General features: G+C 42.0%; 1 protein-coding gene across 1 annotated transcript in view; it reads left to right on the top strand.

Moving 5' to 3' along the window:
- The window catches only part of LOC119482181 (zinc finger protein 271-like), a 39,288-nt gene extending 23,331 nt beyond the window's left edge, over positions 1–15,957 (top strand). The window contains exons 8-10 of the mRNA XM_037759605.1: positions 2,483–2,706; positions 3,718–3,847; positions 13,935–15,957. Of these exons, the coding sequence (XP_037615533.1) occupies positions 2,483–2,706; positions 3,718–3,847; positions 13,935–14,972 (1,392 nt within the window). The 3' untranslated portion in view covers positions 14,973–15,957. The remainder of the gene's footprint in view (positions 1–2,482; positions 2,707–3,717; positions 3,848–13,934) is intronic.
- Positions 15,958–20,195: the final 4,238 nt, after the last annotated feature.

Raw genomic sequence — 20,195 nt, 5'->3', positions numbered from 1 at the left:
ATTAGCTTTGAATTATTGGTCTAAACTACAGAGCTGTTGGTCTACAATACCTAACAAGCAACTGTTGGGGAAGCACTGGGAATTTCAGGGAAGAAAAGGAATAAGGAAGGGGAGTTTGGTAAATTCCATGGGTGAGAAGGCACAGGATATGGGGGTGAAAGATTTGCCAATGGGCCCGGCAGGGTGCTGGCCACCTGTTCCACCATGGCTTTATCCAGAACCTGATGTAGACCTGTCAGTGTTAGACCGAGTCAAGGAAAAGCATGCAGGTGATCCAGCGACATTAGTTAGTAAGATATGTGGAAAATGGGCAGACTACACACAGATTTCCACTGATGGCTCCAAACATATGAACAGAGGTAAAGCTGCAATAGGAATAGGGATCCCACAATTACAGATACAACATGGAAAACGGATATCAGATTATATGTCAGTCTTCGCTACAGAGCTGGTAGCAATTCTGTGGGCACTTGGGTGTATGGAGGAAGTCAGACCAGGGAAGGTCATCATATGCTCAGATTCTGCGGCAGCACTAATGGCACTGAAGGGAGGGAAAAGTGGGGCCCGCCAGATGTTGTTGTTGAAATTTTGACGATGTTAAATCAAGTCTCTAAATTGGGGAACACTGTGGTGTTTCTATGGGTCCCAGCTCATGTAGGAGTACAGGATGATGAGGCTGAAGAGGCAGCAAAAAGAGCCGTCAACCAGTGGCGGCCGGCCAATAGAGGGCCACGGGGCCTGGCCCCACCCACCTTGAGCCACCAAAAAAAAAAAAAAAAAAAAAAAAATTATAAAATTATTAATTATAAAAATTATAAAAATTATAAAAATTGTCAGTATGTGTGTTTTTGACCTATGGAATATACCCGTAATATTTGTAAAATAGGATAACTGCGCCAAATATCTGCTTTCCTCCTTGAACTCTCTGCTAGTGCACCTCTCAGCTGCTCTGCTGCACGTGCACTTTCTGGGGCCAAATGGATTTGGCCCAAGGAAGGCGGGTCTAATAAGCAGTACAGCCAATCACTGATTAAAGATATATGATTACAAGCATGAATGACATACAATTCATCCAATCAGTGCCGTAAAAAAGACTTCCGGGAGGGCCAAACTGATTTGGCCCATGGTGTGCGCGCGCATGTTCACGTGTGTCTCTCTCTGTTCTCGTCAGGGCTCATGTCAGTTCTCGCGTGATCTTGTCTTCTCGTCTCTCGCTTCTCTCCACTTCTCTTCTCTCACAGCCCATTTTAACGGCATGACAATGGAACAGCCAAGCACTAGTAGCGCTACTCTTGCAAGACTCAACCCTAACTCGATCAAATCTCTCCTCCAAGACCCGTTTGAGAGAAGGAACATGCCTGACTTCAATAAGAAGGTCATTGAGAGGTTTGCCACTCAGAAGGACAGAAGAGCAAAGTTCCTTTATAAATGATCTGTCGTATGTTATATTAACATACTGAATTGTATGAATAAGATGTCCTTATGTCAGTGTTGGAATAAATGATAAAAATGTAACTGCAAAGTAGTAATGCGTTTTTGATACCTTTTTTTGCATTGAATCGTACTAGGATGTTTGTTGAAATTGATTGGCCCTACCCAAAAAAAAATCCACCAGCCGCCACTGCCGTCAACAGAAGGACAGTAGATCTGGAAGTGCTGTGTGGAAGGGCAGAGTGTAAGAGCTTAATACAGCACGGAATAGCTAAACTATGGCAAAAGGAATGGAGGGAGGGAAACAAAGGCAGGTTTTACTTCTCAATACAGCCAATGACTCTACATGAGGATTCAATCCAACCAATGGAGATCTACAAATGACCTGTGGAGGGCAGCAACACGCCTCTGATGCGTCTAGTCTGCCGCAAATTCCAAAAGAAGAAGAAGAAGATAGTTGTTCCGTTAGCTGACGAGCATATTTGTCCGTTTCGAAGCGGCAGAGCTGCAGGTGAACCCGCACACACGCAGGTAAACACTTTAATAATGTTTCTTTGAGCCGGAAATCAAAGCGAATATAGCGTTAGCACGCTGGGCTAGCTGCGATGCTAACCAGCTAGTTAGCCTGTTAGCTTCGGCCTGCTGCTGTGTGGCTAACTGCTAGCGTTAGCCTTAGCTCACTTTAATGTGTGCTCGTGTTATCTGATTGAACTTCCGGTTCCTTTGTGTTTTAGTCCAGTTTGAGAGGAGTTTCTCAGTTTGTCTCAGTCGCTTTGCTTCGTTTCTACAATCATCCTCAACATTTGTAAACAGGAAGTGCGTTTCTCCAAACAGCTGGTCCAAACCTGTCTGTGTGAACTGTCTCTTTAACCAGATCACACACATTGAGGCTTTTCTATGTGGTCTTTGATAGTTTCCATGGAAACCAGATCATTCCTCAGAGAAGAGCTGCAGCTGTTTTCACGCTAACATGGACCATGTTATCAGCACTACGTGGATGGGAGTAAAACCAGAGGAGACAGCAGGACCTGAATATCTCTGTGTGCTTTGATTTGTAGTGAGTCCAGGACACCAGAGTCCAGCAGTCAGAGTGGAGACCTGCTGGATCTCAGAGACCAGGACCAGGAGCCCGTTTCAGAAAGCAGCTTTAACAAACTCTGAGATGGAAAAGTTTTCGGTTCCAGAACAGCTGATCAGAGTTTGTTCAATCAAATGTGAGGATGAAAACAGCCTTCATCAATGGAGCTCTGATACTACGATTCACCATGGCAACAGGTAAATAAGAGGCAGAGCCTCCATCTGAATCCAGTCCACCTAGAGATATTAATGCATGGATATGCTGACTGTGCACATTTCTCTTTAAAAAAGTCCCAGCAGGGAAAAGTGTCGATAACACGATAAAGTTGAATTCAGTGTTGTCCATGAATTCATCTTTTAGCAGACTGACATTTCCTTAATGGATGATAAAGTGGTGAATGTGACTGTGTATTAGACTGTAGCCTACATTACATTTAAATAGATTTATTCAGCTTTAATGTGACGGGACAAAACACAGGAGCAGCAACTGAAGATGAAAAATATCACATCTATCCATCAGAGACAGAGAGACATGACTGTAAGCTCACAGTCTGATCCAGTAATAATGTGTTTGGTGATTTAAAGGTTCAATAGAGTAGATTTTAATTAGTAGACATCTATTTGGATCTTGGCTCAACAGCATTCAGTGACTTTATTTCAGCTACTTCAACAAATGTCGTCAATTTAAACACAGTCAGTGAAATGCTGTTAAAAGCCGTTCAGACTATACGCTGCCTATTTAAAAAACTCTCTTTCTAACTCCATTCTGCAGCTGCACCACCATCCTGCTCACTCAGAAATATTAACAAATAATCTACAATATTAGAGGAATCATGTTCCATCAGTGGGACCAGATAGAGATCATTATTCATTGATCCTACGTGTCTGAGCTTCATACTGATCTTTACTCTTTAAACTGAGATTACACATTATGAGCAATAAACATTTAGTGGAACGGCTCTAACAGACTGACAGCTGTCTGTGTTCAGAGTCACAGTGTTATAAAGAAGGACATGCAGAGGTTTTATTCTGAGCTAAGGGCGACTTGATGCCGTGGGATATTTGAATGTTCAAAGAAATGACTGACAGCACATAAAAGAGTAACTTTAGACAGTCCAGAGTAACAAACTAATATCTGACACACAGTAAACCTTCGATATGGACTGAATGAAGGAGGAAATAAAACACTAATCACGCTTTCTGAAACAGAGACCAGGACCAGGACCAGGAGCACTTCAAGAGCGAAATGGAGGAGGACCAGCAGAACCCGGACCAGCAGAGCAACAAGGTCCCCAGAACACCAGCAGCAGGCTCGTCCTCTGATACCACCGATGTTCAGGTCAGTGTTCATGACTTCATGGCTTCATAACAACACTAAAGACAAGAGGAAGAGTCAATAACTGAATAAATTACTGTTTAACCCTCTGAGGTCGAAGCCATTTTTTTGCTATTGCTGGTCTCCTTTTGTAATAATTATTTTTGATGGGAATGAACTGTTGGGAGCCACCATAAAGATGGTGGCAAAAACAGTGAACTACGCTTCTGAGGATCCTTGAGTCCTTACCATGGACTCAGTAACCATTGATTACTGTAGACTATGACTCATTCACTCAGACATATACACAAGGAACTTCTAATGCAGAAGACGCAACTGCCTGCCTTGTTGACCAACCTACCAAGCTGCAGAAACAAAGGACTGGACCAGTTTCCCTCCAACTGCACAACTGGATCTCACATAGCAAAGTCAGACCCCACTGTCCGACTTTACAAGTACACTTGGACCAACTCCTTGGTAATAATAATAATAATAATAGCTTGGATTTATATAGCGCCTTTCATGAAACCCAAGGACGCTTAACAAAGACATAAATAAACACAACAAATGTAACAGAAGCTAGGGGCCATAGGCCTTGGTGAAGAGGTGGGTTTTGAGGAGTCTTTTGAAGGTGTCCAGAGATTGTGCGTTGCGGAGCTCTATGGGGAGAGAGTTCCAAAGTGTGGGGGCTGTCACACTGAAGGCTCTGTCCCCAAAAGTTCGCATTCTTGTGTGAGGGATGGAGAGCTGACCCGTGCCTGAGGATCTAAGGTTCCGGGGCTGTGTGTAAGGGTGGAGGAGGTCAGATAAATACTGAGGAGCCAGGGCATTGAGGGATTTGTAGGTGAGGAGGAGGATTTTGTAGGTGATGCGGGACTTGACCGGGAGCCAGTGGAGGTGGATGAGGGTGGGGGTGATGTGCTGCCAGGGCTTGGTGCGGGTGAGAACCCTGGCAGCCGAGTTTTGCACATACTGGAGCCTGTCCAGGGCTTTGCTGGGAACCCCGGACAGAACTCCATTGCAGTAGTCCAAACGGGAGGTGACGAAAGCGTGGATGAGGGTTTCTGCCACAGAGTCAGAGAGTGATTGCCGGAGACGTGAGATGTTTTTGAGGTGGAAGAAGGCGGATTTGGTGATGAACCTGATATGAGACTGGAATGATAGTGTTGGGTCCAGGATGACACCCAGGTTGCGGACTTCCGAGGATGGGGAGAAGGAACAGCCGTCAACGTCCAGGTGGAGATCTCCAACCTTTCGGAGCAGGGCCTTGGGAGCCACAACCATGAGCTCGGTTTTGTTGCTGTTGAGTTTTAGGAAGTTAGATGACATCCAGATTTTTATTGCATGTAGGCAGTTTACAAGTGACTGTGGGGGGAGCTGGGTGGATGGTTTGGTGCTGAGATATAGTTGTGTGTCGTCAGCATATGAATGAAAGCTGAGACCGTGGTGTAATAGCAATAAAAGTAATAGCAGTGACAGTACTATGTTTAGCTCTGAAACCAGACTAGTTTGGATTTAACACCGAATTTCTTGAGAGGAATGATTTGAGATGATTGTTAACTAATGACTCCATGACTTTAGCAAGACAGGACAGTTTGGAAATTGGCCGATAGTTATTAAGATCATTTTTATCACCACCATTGTGCACTGGGACTACATGTGCAGTTTTCCAGACCTGAGGGATAACTCCAGTAGAAATGGAGCGAATAAAGAGATGTGTGATTTGTTCAGCAATGAATGTGGCACAGAGCTTTAAAAAATAAGGATGTCATTTATCCTCCCCAGTTGCTTTCCTGCAGTCAATAACTTGTAGTGCCAAACTTTGAAAAACCTCTTAGTTGAGCCTCTTGTAGAGTATTTAAGTTTCTCCAGCTTTAAATATGTCGTAACACTTTCTATCCATTGAGAATGCGATGGTGGCTTGTTGGATATCCACTGTAACAGTATTAGCCTTCGTGCTAGTAGTGAGAAAAAAGCCAGTGCATCAGCTTGAACCAATGACAGTGAGACTTCTGGAGAAGCTACCCCAAATATTGCAATTGTTGGGTCTGGCTGTATTTTTTTTATCACAGATATATGAAAAGGTTTCAAAGATAGCGGTCCAGAGTGGAACCAGGGTGGGCAAGTAAAAAACATGTGATAACAGGTGGCTTCGTCTTGATGGCAACGGGAGCAAGTTGAGTCCATTCCTGGGAACATCTTTGCGAGTTTCCTTTTTGAGAAGTGGAGTCTGTGAATTATCTTAAATTGTAATAATCCATGTCTTACACAGATAAATGTTGAATGGATCTGTTCAATTGCAAACCGCCAAGCTTTATCTGAAATATCAGCCCCAAAGTCTTTACCCCATTGTTCCCTGAGATGGTTCAGTGAAGGCAATGCCACCCTTTGAATTTCACTGTACAATATAGATATCAGACCACGTCCAACAGGATCCAAATAAAAAAAATCCTCAATCCAAACATCTATCGGACGAGATGGGAAGGAAACAAAAACATTTTTGACAAGACTATACACCACTATAAGTGCCATATTGCAAATACCTGAAAAAAATGAGATTTAGGTATGTCATGTTCTCTAACAATTTGCTCAAAAGACATAAAGTTATTGTTTTGAAAAAGATCCCTTATACACCACAGCCCCTTCCTGAACCATTGCTGGAATGCGGAGTCTATTAAAGAAGGTGGAAATAGCCCATTAGACACGATAGGTAGCTAAGGGAGCGCCTGCTTATGCTTATGTTTAAAGTGTGACCTAAACAGCCATATTAAGACAATTAAAAAGACTGCCTTCTATCACCTGAAGAATATAGCAAGAATTAGAGGACTGATGTCTCAGCAGGATTTGGAAAAACTAGTCCATGTGTTTATCTTCAGCCAACTTGACTACTGTAACAGCGTCTTTACTGGTCTTCCTAAAAAATCGATCAGACAGCTGCAGCTGATTCAGAACGCTGCTGCTAGAGTCCTCACTAAGACCAAGAAAGTGGATCATATCAGTCCAGTTCTGAGGTCTCTACACCAGAATTGATTTCAAATACTGCTGCTGGTTTACAAATAACTAAATGGTTTAGGGTCAAAATACATTTCTGATCTTCTGCTATGTTCTGAACCATCCAGACCTCTCAGGTCATCTGGATCAGGTCTGCTTAGTGTCCCCAGAGTCAGAACTAAACATGCAGAAGCAGCGTTCAGTTTTTATGCACCAAATATTTGGAACAAGCTCCCAGAAAACGGCAGGGCCGCTACAACTCTGACTTAATTTAAATCAAAGCTTAAAACTTTCCTGTTTGCTGCTGCCTTTTATTAAACCAGATAATGATCGTATACTGCACTAGAGCTTTTACTCTTGTGTGTTATACTCTATTTTAGCTTCTATCCTAGCTTTTATTTTTTTAGCTTGTTTTTATTTTCTGATCTTTAATGTTTTTATGTTTTTATAACTGTTTTAATTATGTCTTAATGTTCTTTTGCACTTTGTCGCAATGTTCTTGAATGTTTATGTAAAGCACTTTGAATTGCCCTGTTGCTGAAATGCGCTATACAAATAAAGGTGCCTTGCCTTGCCTTGCCTTGCCTTGCCTTGCCTTGCCTTGCCTTGCCTTGCCTTGCCTTGCCTTGCCTTGCCTTGCCTAAACTGGGACCATATTTTCAGTGAGCCATTTACAATGGGGTTGACTGTCTTGCTGAGAGGTAGTGGTGCACAAAACATTGATGATAAGGACCCTGGATTACAAGCAAACTGTTCCATCTCAGCCCATAATGGTCCTGTGTCCTGATAGAACAGGAACGGTCTGAAACAGGAACAGAAGTCTAGGTAGAATGGTCATCTTGGCGAAATTTACCCTACCCGCTAGAGAAATAGGAAACAATGACCATCGGTTTAAAGCTGAAGTAGGCGAGATTGAAGCACATAGAATTAAAAAAAGTTATTTTTATAAAACGGTTGCTATATCGGGACAGTAGTACATGAAACAGGTAACCTGAAAAAAATCATGTGCCTCTGTGTCTTGTCCTCCGGTGCTCCTAACGTCATCTGCAAGATTTCACCGGCCGGAGGAAAACAATTAGTCAGAGCTGATCTGAGATCTGCTGTCCAACTGCTGTCTATGAGAGCCGGCTGTCAATCACTCGCGAACTCCGACCAATCGGTCACACTAGGCCACGCTGATCAAATATGAATCATATTATGTTACATTAATGCCTATTTCTCGCCTCAAATGTTTTCAGAATTATCTTGTAGTGCATGGTATAGCTGTAAAATGAGAAAGTTTGTGATGCGGCTGCCATGTAAAATCTGTTGAAGGAATGCCAGGTTCTGGTCACATGACCGGAGCACAGCCAATAGGAATGCTGTCTCAATGAAATGACCTGTGATTGGTCAAAGTCTCCCGTCACAGGCTAAACATTTTTTAAAGCCTGAAAACAGAGCCATGATTAGGTGCAAAAGTCTAGTTATCTCTCAGAACACTTGAATTACAATATGCTGAAAGGTTATCATGGAATTTTTGCCCAATTATGCCAAAAATATACTGACTACTGCCACTTTAAGTCTTGTTTGGCTTTCTCTAATGCTGGCAACATATGACATTTCAACAAGTCCTTATATTTACATGTCACTGATTCACCCAAGTATGTGAATTTGTCTCCAGCTACTTTAAATGGGAACTGGTCATAATCTAACTGCTGTGCATGATCATTTATTGGAAATATTATGCTTTTGGAAATTTTTATTTTATAACCTGATATTTTCCCAAATTTAGATATAATGTCCAGGGGTCTCATTTATAAAACAGTGCGTAGGATCCACACTAAAAATGTACGTGCGCACAAAAGCCGAAAATGGCGTGCGCCAAAAACACAGTTCACACAGTGAACACAATTTATTTATTTATTTAAGTTTTTATAGTGAACTTGTCCTGTATTATGATTAGGACTGATAATGATAATGAGGATATGGAGAGTAACGATTGTGTGAGAGCTGTCACTGGCTTTATTTCCACACTTTGTTAATTTACCCAATCCATACTGGTGAAGATGTGCTGGGTGGAGGTGACTGGTGAAGATGTGCTGGGTGGAGGTGACTGGTGAAGATGTGCTGGGTGGAGGTGACTGGTGAAGATGTGCTGGGTGGAGGTGAATGGTGAAGATGTGCTGGGTGGAGGTGAATGGTGAAGATGTGCCGGGCGGAGGTGACTGGAGGAGGTAGAGTGGCGCACCGCGGTGGCGCACTGGAGACAGTCTGATAGTTGCATCGGATATTGAGATATTGAGCAGAATTTCATTTGAGTTGGCTGATATATTTTACATTTGTAAGGTGCTTGTAGAATAGTTATGGCTCAATAGCACAAATAACACTGCTGTTTTAAATGTTTATGATAAAGTGGATATAAGTATGAAGAGAAGTTAAATGTGTGAGAGGCATCATTATACGTATAATGACATTTAATGTCTACAGTCTGGCTTCAATTCACCACCTCACCATCTGCGTCGCCAGTTTCCCCTGCCTCGGTGCCTCCATAATGTGCGTACGCACGGGTCAAAGTTTCCATACCGGTGCGCACATTCTCCCGTCAAGTTTGTTTTTATAGATCACAACTATTGCGTGGGAAGTGGCGTACGCACATTTCAGGCCCCATTTTGTGCGTATGCAACAGTTATAAATGAGACCCCTGGGCTTTAGGGATTGATGCTTCGGGTTCAGAGATATAAAGAATAAGGTCATCCACATACAATGATAATTTATGGGTGTGGCCACCCCTGTTAATACCCATCAAGTTTACCTCTTGTCTTATTGCTATGGCTAAGGGCTCTATGGCTATATTAAACAAGAGTGGGGACAACGGACATCCCTGTCTAGTACCTCTGTGAAGGGGAAAATAGTCTGATATAATCTTGTTATTTCGGATACCTTTGGAGAGGTATATATGACCCTGATCCAGTAGCAGAAAGTTGGACCAAAAACAAACTTGTTCAAAACTGCAAAGAGATATTCATATTCAATGCATTTTTTTAATAAAAATCAATGGGAAACCCATCGGGTCCGGGGGCTTTTCCACTTTTCATTCCTTTAATTGCAAGCTCAATTTCCCTAGCTGATATAGGCTGATTTTCTTTATCCTTTTCGCTAATGGAAGGTAATTCTAGATTGTTAAGAACATTTTCCGTCTCTACTCCACCACAAGACACTGACATATATAAATCCACATCAAATTTTTTAAATTGATTATTAATATCCAGTTGATCTGTGGTTATACCATGAGGGGTTTCTATTTCTGCTATATATCCAGCTTCAGTAGCCTGTCTTAACTCGTGGCTGAGTAACTTACTGGCTCTCTCTCCATATTCGTATTCCTTCTTCCTGGATTTTAGATACAGCTCCTCTTCTGACCCTGTAGTTAATGTATCAAATTCTGTTTGTAATGCCACTCGTTCCATGTAGAGGTTGGTACCGGGATTCTGAGAGTGTTCTTGATCTATAGCGTTTATTCTGGAGATGAGTTGATTGATCCTTTCCACTCTTTTTTTATGCACATTGGCGTTATATGAAATTATCTGGCCCTGTAAAAAGGCCTTCATCGCCTCCCAGAGGGTGTGTTTACTTATGTCTGGTGTCTGATTAGTCTCAAGGAAGAAGTCTATTTGCTTGGATATAAAAGACTCAAACACTTTATCTGCCAGTAGCCTAGGGTTGAGCCTCCATACACGTCTTGATGGTCCACTGTCTGGGAAATTAAGTTTCATAGAGACAGGGCTGTGGTCAGAAATAACTATGCCTGTGTAATCGCAAGATCTTAGCAAGGGCAACATTCTCTTGTCTATAAAAATTAAATAAATTCTAGAATCAATAAAATAGAAACGAACAAACTGTTAAGATAGGATTACGCTTCTCACAATATTTTAAACATGCTGAAACCTCAATCAAACAAACATAAGTAAGAAGGTTGAATAACAGCCTACCTTTATCTTGGTGTAGAACACTTTCAACAAGTAAAGAATAACAGGCTTCTGTCCAAGCTGTTTGTCCATGTTAGACTAGACTATCCATCTTTCGTAGCCTCGGTGTATGGCCGTTTACATTACTCAAACATAGTTCACTGTTATATTATGGGCAACATGTAGTAAACCAATATCTATTCATCTTATGACTTTAGCTTCCCCTTCACAAACTCCATGGCTAACTTGGCATCCTTGAAGCTCCGTCTGGTCCCCTCCTTGGTTGTGATTCTCAGCTCTGCTGGGTAAAACAAGCCGTAGAGAACTCTGTCAAGACGTCGCAGCTCACCGCACACCTCATTAAAGGCAGCCTGTTGTTTTGTGATCCTCTGGGTGTAGTTGTATTCTGTCACCATCTGGAGTAACAATCTCTTTTTTCTGTATGGCCTTCTTGATCAACAGCTCCCGTTCCTGAAAGTAGTGGCACCGCACTACCAGTGCTCTTGCTGGTTGGTCATCTCCCGGTCTTCCCCGTAAAGTACGGTGTGCCCGGTCCAACAGAGGAGCTTTATCCAGCCCAAGAGAATCCTTAAGCAGTTGTGAAACGAATTCTGGTACATGTTTCCCATCCTCTCGTCTCTCCTTCACACCGATTCGAGATCTAGCCTCCAAGTCCTCATTCTTCTGATCCTAGTTGGTAACGTCGCATTTCAACTGGGCTACCTCCTGTTGAAATGTCGTTATAGCGTCTTAGTGTTCGTTCCCTGCTTCCTCCATATCGGACACCCGGGCTTCTAGTGCCGTGGTCTTCATGTTTGACTGCATTTTTAAATTCTCCTCTTAACTGTTCACACTGATTTCTGATCTCAGTGGCTTGGGTTTCTGCCTTCTCCTCAATTTTCGAGAGTAGCTCCACTTTCAGTCTCCCTATCTCATGGAGAATTGCCTCTTGGCCACCGCCAGCTTCCATCTTCTCACCCGTGCTCTCCATGCTAGTTGCAGTCGTGCTAGCTTCTTGTATCTTGTTGCGCGGCATGGTTACAACATTGCTTCTAGTGCTATTTAATCTTTTCCCTTCACTTATAATTATGTAGGAACACTTGACACTGGTTGAGAATGTATTTTTGCGTGAATAAATCAAGTTTGGTGAAGCGCTCAGCCTAACACGTCTTCACATGGTGTTGCTCAAACCGGAAGTCCTAAAACAAATGCTTTCCAAAATTTAGATGGGTTTGTAAAAGAGCTAGAGATTAATTCAATGTGATAAGTGGCTTTTGCTTTTCTCAAGGAGGATGTGCATTTATTTCTGAGTTGCCTGAAAGTCAGCCAATGGGCTGCTTCACCAGTGCGCCTTGCTAGAGCCCAAGCTTTGTCCCTTGCCTTGAACATCATTGATAATTCTGTGAACCAGGGGCTTGATCTATATTTAACCCTAAGCTTTTTGAAAGGTGCATTTTTATCAATGATAGCAAGTAATGTTTGTAATGTAAAGTTTGTAAAATTGAGCAGAGTGTGGCGTAAAAAAGACTTAATAATTAATAATCTCTCAGAGGTTCATGCTTTTTGTGCCTGACAGCGAAAGCACAGAGAGTGGCAGAAGCTTAGTCTGTGTACGGCAAATACTCTTCTTGCAGGGCTTGACAGAGCGCTGGGTAGCGTTCTCGGGTCTCTGGTGTGAATGTTTCCATGAAGACATGGAAGCTTCTAGCCATAGTCTTCCAGACAAGCTTCAGCTTCTCACGTGACAAAGCGTAAGGTAAGTCAAGGAGGCAGCGCTCGATCTCTCAGAGATAGTCGTCGATGTTCAACTCAACTACTCGGGTCGAAGCACTGTATGTCCTTTACAAGAGACTTGACATGACAGGTATGCAGGCCTTGTTCTCGGGATGGGTAAGGACCGTCCGAAACTCCATAGTCACTAAAGCCACTCATGCTTGAAGAATAATCTCCCTCTTTCCGGGGTGGGAATGGAGTCCAGTCAAACCGTGAGGTGGTGCGGCTATGGATGGATTGGGTGCACTTCTGGAGGGTAGGGAACCTATGTCCACCAGGTGGGCCGTTACTGGCGCCCGGTAGCTGTCTAAGGTGATGAGGAGGTCCAGCTAGGAGCCGCTAAGGTTTGGTTGGATGGGCCAGAAACAGAACCCGTCTCAGTGTTAGGTGACTCTTGGGCTAACAGGTCGGCAATGGTACTTATCTCTCCGTCCTGAGCTCTTTCTTGCCTGGACTCTGCTTTTTGCTCATCAACCTGAAGTTGTTCATACAAAACGTCAGTCTTCTCGTGCAGCCAGGCATGATCTTCCCGTGCTCGGGAGATCTCAAATTGGCTGGCCCAAACCTCCTTACGCAGGGTAGAGTAATCCTGCTCCACAGCTTGGTAGCTGTTCTGCAGCTGGGCGAGCCAGGCTCTGCTGACTTACTATCGCAAGTGCTAGCAATATAGCTATTAAGGTTCTCTATCTTTTAAGGAGAGCTTGAGGAGGCCAGCGACCCCATCCTGCAAGGCTGGGTTGTTGGATTCCTGGGGAGCATCGGCTCCTGACTCACAGGGTTGTTCGCTACTCATTTTACTTAGCTAGTAAATGGCAACCCCTCTGGTCTTTGTAGTAATGAAAGGCTGCTGTTATGCTGCTGTAAATGCAAAGGTGAGAGGCTTCGACCTGTGACTTACAAACTGAAGTGTTAAAGGTTATTGTTATTCTTATCCTATTGGGATGTTAATGAGGTGACTTCAGCCCCTCTGGTGAGTAATAGCTATGTTAGAGTGTGTTAGAGATTTTAAAACCAAATGGCAAGCCAAATTGCTATTTGAACCAGAAAGGAAATGAACTAACCACTAGTACACACTGAAGCAATGCACAAACCACAACTGTCTATATGCTTGGAAAATCGTGTGCAAATTAATTTCCAAAAATCAAAATTTTTGAAACATGAATAACGCAAACTTGTAAAAAAAATGCATAACTGTCAAGGGGGCATCTGTGGTGATCAATCAAATGTCTACAGAGGGTCACGGCCCAGCAGTTGGTTGTCACAGGTGGTAGTGCATTAGTCAGACTGGAACATTGTGGGTTAATGTTCCACAGACATGCTCTAAATGTTATTTATTTTTCTAGGTAGGTCGCTCCACCATGGCATCTCACTGACTCTCTCTCTCTGTATGTCTGTTGCTATAGAAACGGGGAGGAAGAAAGGGACTGATTCATCATAGAGTTCACACTGGAGAGAAACTACACAGCTGTGACCAATGTGGGAAAACTTTCACTTCAAGGAGTACCCTCACAGTCCACCAACGCATTCACACTGGAGAGAAACCCTACAGCTGTGATGAATGTGGGGCAGCTTTCCTATACCAGAGTAGCCTAAAAAGACATCAACGCATTCACACTAAAGAGAAACCCTACAGCTGTGATGAATGTGGGGCAGCTTTCTTACAGCAGAGTAACCTAAAAAGACATCAACGCATTCACACTGGAGAGAAACCCTACAGCTGTTATGAATGTGGGGCAGCTTTTACTACGTCAGGTGACCTGAAAAAGCATCAACGCATTCACACTGGAGAGAAACCATACAGCTGTGATGAATGTGGGGCAGCTTTCACTTCATCAGGTGAGCTGAAAAAGCATCAAGTCATTCACACTGGAGAAAAACCCTACAGCTGTGATCTATGTGGGGCATCTTTCCGGCGCCAGAGTCACCTAAAAAGCCATCAACGCATCCACACTGGAGAGAAACCCTACAGCTGTAATGAATGTGGGGCAGCTTTTGCTTCATCAGGTGACCTGAAAAAACATCAACGCATTCACACTGGAGAGAAACCCTACAGCTGTGATGAATGTGGGGCAGCTTTCACTACATCAGGTAACCTGAAAATACATCAACGCATTCACACTGGAGAGAAACCTTACAGCTGTGATGAATGTGGGTCAGCTTTCACTAAATCAGGTGACCTGAAAAAGCATCAACGCATTCACACGGGAGAGAAACCGTACTGGTGTGACCAATGCGGGAAAACTTTTTCTGATGGTAGTGCCCTTAAATCCCACCAACGCATTCACAGTGGAGAGAAACCATACTGGTGTTACCAATGTGGGCAAACTTTTTCTTGGAAAAGTTCCCTTAAAACCCACCAACGCATTCACACTGGAGGTGAGATTCTTAATTTACAACCAGCCTGGTTAAGCTCACAGAGGAGAAACAACCACAAGACTTAGTACCTATCCTCACCATTTGAGCTGTTTAATGAATTATGGGTTAAAGGCCCTGATATCTGGTTCTTCCCAAAGACTCAGAGAAGCAATGAAGACCAACCAGTAAGACTCAATGAACTGATGATGAGAATCAGAATTAAACTAATTAGTTTAATTTAATTTAAAATGTACATTAGATAATATGCTATGTTTAACCAATCATCTGAAAAGATCTGAAGTTTGTTGTACAGGTTGGAGCTCTCAAGCAGAACTGGAGAAACAATATGAATATAAGTAGGTTTTATGACCTCCTCCTCCTCAGTTTATGACCTGCACTGCATTCCTTTGGGTGGCTCACACACAGTCACATAAACAGAGACACATCCAAGCTGTGAAGAAGATGAAATGAAACTGACATTTAATGCAAATTAACATGTACTTAAATTGAACTGCTGAGCTAACATATTTTTTAATAACAGAAAGTTTGTTTAACATGTACATGTTTGGGACAAAAAGGAAACTGAAATAAGTGGGAGCCTGCAGAGAGATGCACAGCTGGTCTCTAATCCCTCCCTCTGTTCATCTGTGGACCCTTCATTTCTTAGATTAAACATTCCTGTTAGAGGTCAAATCCACATTTCTGATACTGAACTGGTTTAGTTTATCTATGTCATTTATTTTCAGTTTATGACTGAAATACTCATGCTAATAAACAAACACATTTTCACAAATTAAGCCCAAACAAGTTACACTGACTAAAGAGTGTAGATCAAAACCTTCCCTTTATATTAATCACTTGGTTAGATCTTGCCAGCCTACAGACATGTTATTTCTATATATGCATATTATAGGTCCCCGGAGATTTAAAATAGAAATTCGGGTGTACACTAATACCTCAGTTAGTCCTATATTTTTAATATATGTTTTTAATCTACTTAAAGTGTATTACACCTTTTAACGTTGTTTGTGAACCATACACAAATCGACCCCTTTTTACTGTTACATGTGAGGACATAGGCCTGTCTGTTGTAGTGTTTGTAAGTCTACATGTTATGATAACAAGGTTTATCTATGTTGTGTAATTGGTTAATTCAATTTAATTCAGTTGATCAGGTTTTATTCAGTGGTTTATATCATAGAGATGTTTGGTACCGTTCTTCAGCAGATGTAGCCCAGATGTCAAATAGGGAAGAATTAATCATGTAAAACAAATTAATTAGTATCAATCCTGCAGAAGAAGTTTAATTGAAAGATTAAATATAAAAAAACATGGGAGGAGTGCTGTATCCCGCCAACTGAACACTGCACTCCTTCCTCAGATGTTAAGAAGAAGAAGTCAACAGAGTCTCTGTGTCTGCCTGTGTTTCTCTGCTCTACATGAACTCTGATGCCCGCCGACCTGAGGAAGGGAGGGAAAGAGGGCCGCTCACCCGTCCTGAGGTCCGAATGCCTGCTGTGGGCTCAACACCTCACAACATGCTGAGATTGGCATTCAGCCGTCCTGAAAAAAGAACCTGAAAAGGCCTCTTCTACACCTTCTTACATGCTACAACTATGACTAAATAACTCTGAATCCTGCAAGCCAGATCATCTCTCTCACTGCTCTGCTTCTCTGCCCTGATTGCTGACCCGTCAGCTGCTGAGACCTGAAGTTTGCATCCACGCAATGTGCTGAATACTTGGTTCCAGCCACTATGAAGAAAAGAGACTTTAAATAGAGGACATTTTGAACTGGCAGTGATGCCAGGAGACCCCTCCAGCTACGAGAGGCGGGGTTCTAGAAGTGGCTCAGAGACCCGCTCCACCAAAGAGATAGAGAGAGAGAGATGGAGACAGAGGAAAACGATTCATGCCAAGTTGCACCAAGGGAACATGTCCGCCGACAACATCCAGAAATGTCAGAGAGATGGAGAAGGACAGAAACGACTCAAGCCGAGTTCGCCCCGTGGGATCCAACAGATCCAGAATGCAGAGGTCCAGACAGAACCTGTTACCACTCCTGGTAACCAGAACAACCTCCCATCTGCACATCAGAAAACGTCAGGTGATGAATACATTTTCAGATGTGAAAGAGTTTGATGATTAGGCTACTAAACAAATTTAGAGTCAATTAATAAATAAGGTTTAAGAAATTGGTAGTTAATATCAGATATAAGAACAATTGAGAAATTCATCAATAAGCTTTAACCCTAAATTAGTCTCATCCCTAAATTTAGAATATTAAACTGCTTCACAATCTTCCCTGGTGCTTCTTAAACTCTCAACTGCTGAACGGTGCATTAATACCTAAAACTAGATTTAATTGTTGCGCCTCAACGTCAAGCGACAAATATAATACAGAGATATCAGTCACTGAATTGACCTGGTAATATTTGATTTGTCTCTATTCATAAATGTTCATCGTTGTATTTACTGTATTCCTCCATTCATCCTTTATCATTCTATTCCTTTTTCCTTTTATTTTACCATTTAGTCACTTATTTTCTGTTAGTAGTTTAGTCACGTAGTAAGTTAAATAAACATTTAATTTATAAAGAACTTGGTTATTTGGTGTGTGTATATAAAACAACTCAAATCACTGTACACTATGCTTAAGAACTCTGTAGTATCCCTGAGATTATGAAAATCAAGTTTTGAGGTCTTCCCTGTTGTTCTAAAATTGGGTGGCGTCCTAAATTGAATAATTTAATTGAATATAAGGTTACATTCTGATGTTACAACTGATTGTGTATTACAGCTGAAGCTGAGTGCCATCACTCTCCTTCACCTTTTGCAACAATTCAAAGGTTTATGATTCATAATTTTGATTTATTAATGATAGATACATATTTTTAAGATTAATTAATTAACGATTAATCTGCTCCATGCAATAAGGCTACACACCCCAGCCATAGATATGGTCAAAAGCACCAAAAAGAGAGTATGTGAGCCTTGAGTTTAGAATGATTGTTACAGATCTATTCCCATTATTGTTTTTGTCGGCTTCCGGTTAATCGGTTCCACGAAGCAAATTCAACATAGTTCAAGCTCAGCTACCATGGCAACTGAGGCTGGGACACTAACCTAACAGGCTAATTGTCAGGCTAAGAGTTCCTGTAACACTGACCCGACAGGAAAGCAATGATTTTACCTCTGATGTCGTATTATTTGACAATATTAAAGTGGCAATAGGCAGAATAGTTTTTGCATCATTGGGAAAAAATTCCATAATAAGCTTTCAGCATATTGTAATTCAGGTGTACTGAGAGAAAACTAGACATCTGCACCTCCTCATGGCTCTGTTTTCAGGCCGTGACGGGATACTTTGGCCAATCACAGGTCATTTCAGAGAGAGAGCGTTCCTATTGGCTGTTCACTCAACGGAGGCAGCTGTCAATCACTCGCAAAGTCCGACCAAGCGGTCAAACTAGGCAGCGCTGATCAAATATGAATCAATATTATGTTACTGTAATGCCTATTTTTCTCAAATGTTTTCAGAAACATCTTGTAGTGAACTGTTTAGCTGTAAAATTAGAAAGTTTGCTCCGGCTGGTGGGTGGTGCTTGGTATTTCATCTGATCTCAACATGGCAGCCGGGTCGCAAACTTTCTCATTTTATAGCTAAACAGTACACTAAAGCCCAAATCCAGGCCAGTCCCTACACCCTCCCACTCTGTGACGGAGAGAACTCTGTTTATAATCACACTCACAGCTCAATGAAGCTCCTTCTTTAAGGTGGAGGGTATCAAAACAGCAGCTAGCTTTGGGACCAACTTCCCTCTCTCCAGCAAGGAAACTATAAATAAATATCAGAATCAGAAATACTTTACTGATCCCCGGGGGGGAATTGAGTTACGTTTTGCTCACAATCTAGAATAGAAATATACAGTATATATAAACATAGAGAAATCATAAGAAAATATACATAAGAAATATGTATAATAACAGTGCAAATAATGCTGAAAAATAGGATCGATCAATAAGTGTGTAAAAATGCAAGAATAGTATAAATAAATACGAATATTAATTTAAATGTATAAATAAAAGCAGTGTTATTGCCAGAGTAAACCAGATTATTACACAGCTGAATTATTGCACTAAATTATTGTACTGATAAGTCAGTATTGCACAGTTGAAGATATAATAAATTATGGGGTTATAACTATAACTGCTGATAGGGGTAAAAAATATATGTTGTATATATATATATATATGTACAGTATGTATAAATACACAACACTTTACAGTCAAATCAACGTGTCTACCGTTTTCTAGACATTTGATCCTAAATACAATCTATTAACTTTAAGTTGATAACGTTTGTATGACCTTAAAGTACAATGAATTAAATACCTCTTAGTTTGAGCAGTTTACAGTAAATGTTTGTGCCGGTAGTCACACAGAACTGACATTAGAGCGTGTTCCATGACGAACACTAAACAGCGTTGCACGTCGTCAGTAAGGGCAGCTGGTTAAGTCGGCATCGATGCAGGCTCGCTGTTGGAGGGTTTTATAACCCACTTCCACTCCCCGCTTACTGGTTTGGGATTGCACTTAATATTGCGAACCCTCAATGCCAACATGCAAACAGAGTGGGTAAGGAGAGGGTGTAGGGGGTGGATTGGAATTTGGCCTAGATTATCCATCCATCCATCAATTATCTGTAACCACTTATCCTACTCAGGGTCGCCGGGGGGGCTGGAGCCAATCCCAGCTGACATTGGCCGAAGGCGGGGTACACCCCGGACAGGTCGCCAAACTATCTCAGGGCTGACACAGAGAGACAGACGCTCACGCTCATATTAACTCACATTCGACCCGCGGCCCATTTGCTGCATGTCATCCCCTCTCTCTCCCACTTTCAATACTGTCTCTGTCACTATCCAATAAAGGCATGAAAAGCTCATAAAAAAAAATCTTTAAAGGAGTGTCCACTGTACTTCAAAGTTTACTGAGTACCTACATTTAGCTGGGCAAAAAGATACCATTTCAAGTAATACAAATATTAATACAAAATTTGTGATTAGTCTGTATTTCATTTAACAAAACTTATCTGAACTGTCATTTTTGTTTTATATCATAATCTTATGAGTGTCAGGGTACTGTGTACTGGAGACCAAAGCTACGATCTCCCCCGCGTCCTCCGACCGCAGCCAACACTGTTTTGCAAGATGGGCTTCACTAGATATAACTTTGCGGTTTTGGTGCTTCCGCTTAGTTTGTGTTGGAGTCTGAACAGTGTAGCCACAAATGAGCGTGCATATGCGA

This window comes from Sebastes umbrosus, chromosome 22, assembly GCF_015220745.1.
Source record: "Sebastes umbrosus isolate fSebUmb1 chromosome 22, fSebUmb1.pri, whole genome shotgun sequence".
Taxonomy (NCBI): Eukaryota; Metazoa; Chordata; class Actinopteri; order Perciformes; family Sebastidae; genus Sebastes; species Sebastes umbrosus.
Note: the sequence above shows the minus strand (reverse complement) of the source record. Positions and strands in the feature narration are given on the sequence as shown.